Source organism: Dermochelys coriacea, chromosome 8 (genome assembly GCF_009764565.3).
Source record: "Dermochelys coriacea isolate rDerCor1 chromosome 8, rDerCor1.pri.v4, whole genome shotgun sequence".
Classification (NCBI taxonomy): domain Eukaryota; kingdom Metazoa; phylum Chordata; order Testudines; family Dermochelyidae; genus Dermochelys; species Dermochelys coriacea.
This window is the reverse complement of record NC_050075.1, coordinates 12,102,331-12,112,381: the sequence shown is the minus strand read 5'-3', so window position 1 is coordinate 12,112,381 and position 10,051 is coordinate 12,102,331. Positions and strand designations below refer to the sequence as shown.

At 44.8% G+C, this 10,051-nt stretch overlaps 1 protein-coding gene across 1 annotated transcript; it reads right to left on the bottom strand.

Moving 5' to 3' along the window:
- Positions 1-259: 259 nt before the first annotated feature.
- Positions 260-9,841, bottom strand: PITX1 (paired like homeodomain 1). The gene is made up of 3 exons (XM_038413760.2): positions 9,272-9,841; positions 5,714-5,919; positions 260-1,189 (listed from the first exon to the last, which is right to left on the bottom strand). The coding sequence occupies exons 1-3, from the start codon at positions 9,432-9,434 to the stop codon at positions 641-643; spliced, it is 918 nt and encodes a 305-aa protein (XP_038269688.1). The 5' UTR covers positions 9,435-9,841; the 3' UTR covers positions 260-640.
- Between the last annotated feature and the right edge of the window lie 210 nt (positions 9,842-10,051).

Below are 10,051 nucleotides of genomic sequence, written 5' to 3'. Positions count from 1 at the left end.
AAGATGTTGGAGGGAGAAAAGGCTGACCGGTTTCTTTTTGTGCTCTTCTCGGAAAAGGCGATACTGCAGTCCTTTGGAAAGGACAGAGAGGCAGGAAACTGTCGCTTGCTTAGTCGTAGGAATGACTGGATCAACTAAAGAAAAAACATCAAGAATCATGCATTTTAAAAACCTTTTATTCAAGGGCCGAGCACAATGTAACGGCAGATATAAATAGAACCTTATTTAAGTGGTTGAACCTGGGCGTAAGTTTTTTTTATATAGTTTCATACCTAATATTTTAACCATATTCCCGCAGAATTTATTCTGCACATAACTTTTTTTTTTTTTTTGGTCAGTGGTAAACATTAACCAAACCTCTTCCCCTACCACAAACTGGGCAGCACAGCCCAGCCTTTACCACCATCCATACCTCCCCCCTTCCCCTTCCACTCTTCTGCTCTATAAAGTGGAGGCGTTAGAAACTCCTGTGCAAGTTCAAGTAAACACATACAACCCGCATAATCCAGAGGAAAATTGCAACTCATCCGTGTATTAGATTTTGGCGTCTCTTGCAAAAGATTTCTGGTCCGTGTTTGTTTTGTTTGCTACCAGGCCTCAGAGCTTCCTCTCTGGCGCTGCTTGGGCCCTTGTTAGTCCGTCAGCTGTTGTACTGACAGGCGTTTAGACTGGAGCCTGGGCTTTGCAAACTGCTGTAGCCGAAAGTGGAGTGCTGCTTGGATTTCAGTCTGAGGCTGGCCAGGCTGGAGTTGCAAGTGTCTCTGTACACGCTGTAGGGCGAGCCCGGCGGGCCGTAGGGGCAGGCGGGGGAGGACATGGCGGAGTTGAGGGAGGAGCCGCTGATGTTGCTGAGGTTGTTGATGTTGTTCAGGTTGGCGTTGGGCATGCCGGGCACGGCCGAGTGGCCCATGCTGGAGGGCATGCTCATGGAGGAGATGGTGCTGGGGGCGGAGAACATGGACTGCGAGGACAGGGGGCTCATGGAGTTGAAGAAGGTGAAGCTCTTGGTGGACAGCGGCGCCGGGGTCAGGCTCTTGGTGGCCCAGTTGTTGTAGGGGTAGCCGGCGTACATGTCATCGTAGGGCTGCATAAGCCCGCTGAACTGGGGCACGTAGCCGTTCTTGCACAGGTCCATCTGCTGGTTGCGCTCCCGCTTTCTCCACTTGGCTCGGCGGTTTTTGAACCAGACCTAGAGGGGAAAGGTCAGAGTAAAGGGTAAGCGCGCCAGGCTCCCGCAGGGGAAATCGCTTGGCGAAGCCCCGGGGAACGCAGCCTCGGGGGTAGGGATGCGCCGGGGGGATTCTCGGAGCCTCTGCCAGGAGCGGCTTCAGCTCCCCACACCAGGGAGGATTTGCAGAGGGAAAGCCAAGATCTGCAGTGGACAGTCCAAAAAGAAAAGGAGGACTTGTGGCACCTTAGAGACTTAACAAATTTATTTGAGCATAAGCTTTGGTGAGCTAGAGTTCATTTCATCGGATGCATTTGGTAGAAAATACAGAGGGGAGATTGATATACACACACAGAGAACATGAAACAATGGGTTTTATCATACACACTGTAAGGAGAGTGGACAGTCCCTGGCTCACCTTCCCTGCCCTGGGTGTTGCCTCTCCTGCGTGCTGCGCACCATAAACGCTGGCCCAGCCTGCCCTGCTGTCTTTCCTCTCCCCAAATCCCGTGGCTTGTTCCCCCTGGCTCAGAGAGAGGAGTCGCCTCCCCAGCCCAGCTCCACGCCGCGGCTCCGGCGCTGCACACCTCCAATCTCTGCCTTTAATTTACCCCTGCCTGTTGCTGCGCTTATTTACAGAGCGCATTAATTGGCCATGCTGCAGCGCCTCGCCCAGGCCCTGTTCTGATTAGTCCCGGCTAGCCCGGGCTCGGCTGTGTTTCCGATTGCTAAAGCTGGACAATAAAAGTCCTTTGTTACAGATCATAAAATGGGGATTGGATTAGTGTGTTTAGGTTTCAAAAAAAAATAAAAATAAAAATGCATCGCTCTTTGCATTGATACAGCCTGGGACTTTATGTCTAATGAGAATGCACAGCCCTGAGTCGGGAACGGAGGAGCCGAGGGGCGCTCAGGGGTGTTTGATGCCCAAACCTCATCCAGGCTTTATCTCAAGGGCGGTGCTGGAGACCCCGGCACCCAACCCAGTGCATTGCCCAGAGAGCAGGAAAAGCCGGAGCGGAAGGAGCTAATGCAGACCAAGGCAGCGCTCCAGCATTGCATGACAAACTTCACTGCAGGGGCTTGGGTGGGGGGGGGCTGCAGATCTGATGGGATAACGACCTCCAAAGATCGGGCTGGCCAGGTTGGGGGGAAAAATCCTCTTCCTGGGAGATCAGCCTGTGAACTGTCCTCTCCTTAACCCCTTGGTAAAGGTAGCTCTTGTCTCATTGTCGTTAGAGCCACTGAGGTTTGGATCAGGCCCCTGAAGAGACATTCCCCACGGCAGCTCCTGAAAAAGGGTGGCAGACAGCTGCTTTGTGCCGGGCACTGAAATCCCCACTACCCTCAACGCCACGGATTTTAAATCCCCCCTCAAAACGAGGTGACTCTCGTGGCTGCGAGGCTCTGCTCTTTGCGCCTGTCCTCCCAGCGTTTTTAATGTCAAGGCTTTATTTTTAAATAGCGATAACAAGGATCGAGGGGAACTAGTTGGGAAAAAACAAAAAAATCCCGTCTAAATATGAAGAGGAAACGAAAGCCAGAATGTTCAAAACCTGTAATTCACTCCTCAGAAGGTGCTTCCAGACAGGAATTTCCTGAAAACGAGGGGTAATCGTTTTAATTATGGCTTCTAGCATTTTAAACTTTTAAAGGAAGGCCCTCCTGGCAAATGAAAGTTGGATTTGCAAAAGTGCAATCTCAGAACATCAAACCCAAACCTCTCCATACAGAGGAGAGAAAGAAATTCAGTTAATGGCAACTCATATTAGTTTTATTTGCTTCCTGAAATATTCCAGCAACAGAAATGCACATTTTAGTCCTTGAATTGTGGAGTTTTTTTTTTTAAAGAAAACTGCAATCAAAACAATGTTTTCAAATACAGCGAGTATTTAGTCCTGAAAAACCTTAAGAGGTAACTTTACAGATAGTCTAATTTGGTCAGTTAGCCGGTTACTCATCTAGATAAAAGTGGCTTTTCTGAACTGTAGGGGTTTGATTTGTTACCAGGCACTGAGACCAAGTGAATTGGTTAAATCTACCTCCATTTTCTCCTTTATTTATTATTCCCTGTACTGGTGAATTTCCAGAGAAAGATTTAATTCCTCCGTCCCAACCTACTAGTTGCTTTCTTACGAAGGTCTCAGTTCAAAACCCACCCCTTGGGGCCCTATCGTGCTATGAACGTGAAAGCCTATTTCAGAGCTTTGGAAAATCCAGACCCCCTTTAAGGACTTTCCAAGATGCAGGATTGTGTACGCCTTTCATTTTATAGTGTATCGTGTCACACTGCGAATCTGCAATTGGCGAGGGACTGTGTAGACAGGACACTGTTAGTAAACAATACACAGCAGAGGCTAATACAATACCCCAGCACAGCGTGGAGTATACCCCGGGTTGGGGTCAGCACATCTGCTCTGGAAACAAACCAAGGTAATACCCCGGGATGAAAAACAAATTGGAGGGGGAGGAAAAATACCCCCAAACAAAAAGAACAACACTACAAACAAACCATCAGAATCAATAAAATCCGAATGGCAGGACGAGCCGTTCTGATTTGACATTTGATTGCAACAAGTTAATACGTTAAAAACAAATAAATGACCTAACTAGATATTCTGAGGTAGCATTGGCTAGAGACCCATAAAGCAGGGACAGCTCAGTCCTACAAGTATGTGTATCTACAATGGTTATTGACTTTGGAATCTAATCTAGCCCAGACCCTTGTCCTTTCGTTTGTCCGTTGACAGTTTGTACAGTTTACTAGTACAAATAACTTATCTGCCTCATCATATAAGTTTAATTGTGTAGAGGAACATTTGCCATGTGCACATAGTGTGCACATTGCATTCAATGGGGCCGTTATACACTCCACAGTGATATACAGTAGTCACTTTTCATTAGATATATTTTCTACATAGTATACAGACATCTGCTCGGTGATGTGAAGCAGATTCTTTTAACCGCTTTCCCGTCACTCTGTAGCATAGCATCATGTTTGAATCGCATCACTTATTGTATATATTTTATCAGCAGACGCCGTATGTTTCCTTGTCACTTTACTGACTGTGTCCAGGGGAGTATAAACTTGCCTGTATTTCTAGGCTGGTCTATTCCTCCGTTTTAATGGAATTTATCCGCTCAAAACCCTGTCTAATCAAGTCCCTAGTGAGACTTGTAGGGATTGGAATACCCCCGGTTAAACCCTGTACCCGGGACACGTGGGTCTCTTTTACATCGGGGGGAATAGAGGTGCCTTGGGGTTGAGCCATTGCTGGCAATTTTAACCATTGATTGTTTACATTAAAAATACTGACCCCCCACCCCCTGAAAAGATCCGACTTCCTAGCCTGTCGGAGGAGGAGGCCTCTCTCCCCCCCGCTCCCAATCAGGGGAAGAGAATTGCAAATATATTTTCTGTTTAGAGCTAAATTACTGTCTTTAGTCAATCCAGGAGAGAACAGTAAATCCAGCAAGATGGCTTTTATGGGTTAGATTCTGACCTTTCCAGGCTCAGGGGCGATTTAAAAATGGGCTTCTCTGAAATGGTGGCGGAGCCTTCTCTCTGGCTCTCCGAATTATTGATGTATATTATGGGTGCTTCTTAAAAACGGGTTTTTTTTAACAAACAAACAAACAAACAAAAAAAAAAACTTGCCTGAGGGTCCTAAAGCCCTTCCCTGGGCAATTATAGGAGCGGAGTTTCCTGCATTCAGCTGTTGATTCCTGGTGGCATCCTTTACCTTCTAATGCCTGCTCCCTGCCCCAGTCTAGCTGTCTTCTCAGAGTTATTGCGGCACGCTTTCCCAACAGGGCTTTAGATGCAGTTCCTTCGTGACCAGCTGTTGCCTTTGATTTCTCTATGCTCTCCCGAGAGATCCCAAATCTTAAGAATGGGGAGCAAGAGGGAAATCTTGGAAAGCAAAGACAGGGCTTAAACGAGACGGCAACTTTCCTGAGCTTTTGACAACTGCTTGCCTGGTGTTGCTGCCTGCAAGACATCAGATCCTCTCAGCTCAAGGTTTCCTTCTCTCCCATATGCCAACGACAATTGACCAAAGGAAATGAAGGCCTGGGTGTTAATATATTAAGGATTCTCTATTTATTGCGTGCCTCCCATATGTATGGGGTACATTCAACACTATAATTATACCCGGGTATTATCTAAGAAGCACAGTACGTTCTGGGTAAGTATTGGCAATGCAAATGAAGTTGACAGATGATGTGTTAGGCTACAATCGGTTTTAAAATGCCAAGCTAGCAGCTGTTAACAAAGTAATTTCTCCCTTTAATTTCTCCACTCCTCACCGCCAGGCGCCTGTTCACCTTGATAAGTGTGTATTTATTTTCGCTTGCGATGCATCCTACCAAATAATTGGAAGTTTTTCGACTTCAGAAAAGACTGCGGCCAGAGCCCATGACCACTTGGCGTCCCAGCCAATGGGCGCTGGATCGGGCCCTACAAGGACAAGGTTGATATCTCTGGGTTGCTGAGAATGAATCGCCGGTTGCCCCTAGTGTGGCTGGGCCGGGGCTCCCCCTTACCCTGACTCTGGGCTCGGTGAGATTGGTCCACACTGCAATCTCCTCTCTCATGCTCATGTCCGGGTAGCGGTTCCTCTGGAAAGTGGCTTCCAGCTCCTGCAGCTGCTGGCTGGTGAAGTGAGTTCTTTGCCGCCTCTGTTTCTTCTTCTTCGCCGGATCGTCGGGGTTTCCATCCTCGCTCTTCTGTTCGCCGCTCCGGTCTTTTTCTGTTTAAAAACAACAAGGCACCGAGACCCGAGCGGTGACACACACGGACTTGGCCTCCTGGCCCCTAGATCCCCCTCCTCCTCCCCAGCCATTTGCAGAAGGTACAAAACAAAATCCTCTTTTAAAAAAAATCTCTTACATACGTGCCTCTGCCGTGCAAGGCTAGATCTAGCGCCTGTTTCCTACCACAGGCCCGGCGCGTTTTCTGTTTCAACCAGCCCTGCGTGATTCAGAAAGGTTTCCTGAAAAAATGTTCCCTTGAAATGTAATGTCCAAGCAATAGTTTTCAGTTATTCTCTCCTCTAGGCCTGTCCTTCTATCCAGGGGGTTCTGAAACTTACAGAGGGGAAGAAACTCATTTCTAATTGGCTCGGCTTTTAGATTGGAAGCTTCTTGGCAAAATAATAATAATAATAATAATAAATAATAAAAAAGGAAACAAATATATTTAAAAATCGTTTCTCTGCTTTGTGATTTCCCCCCCCCCCCATCTAAAGAGAAACTTCTGCTCGAGTGCGTTGTTCTTGTATGTGGTCATTTCCCCATCGTATTAATCTTAGAAAACGTCAGAGTGTAAAATAAAACATGAATTAATTGAAAAAGGTGAACTCCCCTCCCTCTCGGGAATATGAGAATTGATTTAAGCAAAGAATGATCCACTAAAGCCTTTATCCCAAAATCGAATAAAAGGTAAGAAACGCTGGTAGCTGTCTGTGTACAACATTCCCGTTTTGTGAATTATGTTTATCTAAATTTGTAGAAAGAATTCAACACAATAGCTTGCTATAACTAGGGAAAAATAAAAGGAGTACTTGTGGCACCTTAGAGACTAACAAATTTATTAGAGCATAAGCTTTCGTGAGCTACAGCTCACTTCATCGAATGCATCGGGAAAAATAGAAAATCTACTAAAATCAAGGGGGAAACCGCTGATCTTTTTTATAGTTTTGAATACATTTTTGGATTCACACATATGGAATGAGGAATTCGATACATTATTTGAACTGATTTAAACTATACCAATAGAATATACTAATAATTTTATTAATGTGTAGAGAGAAAATTTCCCTCCCTACATATATCTATAAAATACTTCTTTAGATGTATATTCATAGATATATAATTTGTATAATACATATGTATGTCTATGTACAATTTTGATTTATTTATTTTTAAAATAGCCACACATTACTTTAAATAGCAGCGTGTATATATGCCACACGTGTATGTTGTTTCTCTTTCTCTCTCTCTAATGTTGATGTATTTATTTGAATATATATATACACATTAGTGTGTATAATATACATATCTGTGTATGTATATATATACAAAAAATGTAATACTAATCTATATTACATACAATAACTAAATCAAAATTATAGAAAGAGAAATACACACACGTGTTGTTTTCCCTTTGTACTCATACCAATGAGTTTGACTTGATTTTGGAGGGTCTCTTTGAGAGGATTTCACATGGAGGACGGATAGCTCAATAATGAGACTATTCTGAGGTGCTGTACATCATAAAGGAAGGAGGAATGAAAAGATAATGCTAACATATTGAAATACAGACTTCCTCTCAGAGCCTGCTAATAATAAAAATTTAAAATTAATTAATAAAAATCCTTGCAAAACAGTTGATTCCTCGTACTTGAAAAGACTCTGTACCTAGGCCGCCCTGGGAACTGTTGGGAGTAAAAATGCTGGATCTCAAACGGTTAAATGGAAACCAAAGGGTGGTAAATGGGCTTATTGCAGCGCGGATGGCCACTATTTCCAATAAGTGGTTTGCAGAGCAAACAAGGCCTCGAACAGAAACCCCATTTAAAGATCCTTGGTGGCCCTGCCTCGCTGCCTTTGCAACTGATTGTGTTCCCAAAAATTCGCCGCCGGTGTAAATGTGTGTCTCCGCGAACCGAGTCTACATGACCTAACTGTAAAGGCTGCATGTGAAAATGATTTCATTTTCGAACACACAAATCTTTGTGGCAGACAGTTTTTTCCACCCCTCGGTGGTTGGGGCTGCTTCTCATGCAGGCAAGAGAGCAAACAAGTAAGGAAAAATCAGTGTCCTCAAAGAAACCATCCATCAAAGTGATTGCAACCTTTGCATTTGATTGATCCCCGCCATGATTTTCATGAAAAATGCTGTTTGGGCATAAGGCTGTGATACCACTTCAAATCATAATACCACCCATTAGTCTTGATTGGCATTAGCATACTTTTCCATTAAAAAGTGAAAGGTATTTTGTGAATTCTCTTAAGACTAAATGGACCCTGTTATTTAGTTTCCTTAGCATTTATGGGTCAGATTTTAGGGGTAGAGCAAAATGCAGCAATTATCCTCTACAGTATTTCGGGGGGGGGGACTCACGCACCTGAAAGAACCCCCTCTCCAGTCTACACTCCAAGCCTTGTTTTCAAATCAGATTTGGAGGAAAAACCGAACGTGTTTGCTGCCATGTCAGCCTTCGGATTTGGTTTTGTTGCAGGCACAAGACCCATTTAAATTTAAAATAACAATAATTTTAAAAAACGATCCTCTGGGCAGGTAAATTTTGAAGAAGGAACCAGGCGCTGTTTCCCGTAGTACATATTTTCCAGGGCTTTTTGCTTCCTTTATATTGTGTTTCTTGTCATTAGAGGAACGATTACTGTTTTAATTAAATACAAACTAGGAAACCACAGCTTTCCCTACGATAATTGCACATGTTCAACAGGCGGATATAAAAGCGGAGACCAAACGACTCCTATTTAGATCCAACTCAGTTCTTGTAAAACGCCATGGTTTATTCCCAATCTATACATAAAATTAAAAATTAGGTTTAGTAACGCTTACCCCACATAATAATAAATCTGAGTTGCCCGGTCTCTCTCCACTCCCCTTCTCATTTCCCCCCCCCCCATGCTTTGCAGTTCCCCCCTCCTTTGACGGAGAGATCCTTTTACGTCTGTGCAGCCAGAGCTGGAAAATAAACCCCGGCAGAGCTGACATTATTTTAGAAACATTCTGCAAAACCGCACTCCCCCGGATAAATTAATATCTGTAAAAACCATAACAAAACTCTGCTTCTCGGCTTGAAGTTGGTAGCAATATTCTTCCATTCCCTAGACTGTCAGAGCCGGGGCATGGAAGAGGGTCAGTATCTGTGATCTCCCCCATCCACCTTTCAGGTTTGGCGCTAATTAATTCTAGTGATTACATCCACCCACCAATACCACCGGGTATTTCAGTCTCTCTGGTGCATCCTGCCTGGGCAGGACAGTCTCTTGTGCAGCGTGCATTAGAATTAATCCGGCAGGGAAAGAAGGAAAGAAAGAACAAAAGAAGAGGAAGTGTAAGGGTTTTACCTGGGACTTCTGTATCTGACGATTCACTGGCTGAATTCTCAATCGGATCTCTGGATTCAGAAGATCTTTGCAAATGGAAGCTGGAAGCCATGTCATGGGAAGGCTGGGGTCTTAAACTCTCTGGCAGTCTGTCCAAATTCATCCCACCTTTAAAGGAATCCATGGCAAGGAGGCTGGGTTGATTTTGGTTTATGCAGGTGTTTATTCCACAATATATAGATATAGATATAGGTCTGAAAATCCACTTAGTACTATTTCTGAATTGCTTTACTTTATTGTTATTTTCAAAGAATCAGAAGAAGAGCTCGGAGAAATGCCTAGAAGCCCGATTGTCTTTGCTCTGCAATAGCTGCACTGGTCCAACCGCGTATGCATGAAAATGGTAAAGATCCCCGGCAGAAGAATGCGGGTTGCGAGTTGGATAGTTTAAAGCTAAAGAGATTAAAGCGATTTGCCCTAGAACAAATGCCTGTAGTTAAACCGAGCTCCTCCCACTTAAGGTTAAAACCTCCCAGTCTCGCTAATATATCACCCCATCTAGCGCTCACCCAGCCTAATCTAGCTGGAAGAACTACTGCTTGCAAACTCCCCATATATATGAGTGTCTCTGAGGCACCCTGGAATACTAGCTGCACGTTTCTTAAAGCCACAGCGCTCTCCTTCGGCGTCCCTCTGCCCTGGGAGCCCGGCGGAGTGTCTCTCCAGTGTTAGGACACTCCTTGGGTCTCTTGCCCGCTCTGCTCGTCTTGCTGGAGGAAGAAACGTCTTTTTGTCCCAACG

What these genes read in the sequence shown, in the direction of transcription:
- PITX1 (XM_038413760.2), bottom strand. Translation starts at nt 9,434, where the DNA reads ATGGATTCCTTTAAAGGTGGGATGAATTTGGACAGACTGCCAGAGAGT. An exon ending in GTCAGATACAGAAGTCCCAG is followed by an intron (nt 5,920 to 9,271) that starts GTAAAACCCTTA and finishes GTTTTTAAACAG; the next exon opens with AAAAAGACCGGAGCGGCGAA. An exon ending in TCACCGAGCCCAGAGTCAGG is followed by an intron (nt 1,190 to 5,713) that starts GTAAGGGGGAGC and finishes TTTCCCCTCTAG; the next exon opens with GTCTGGTTCAAAAACCGCCG.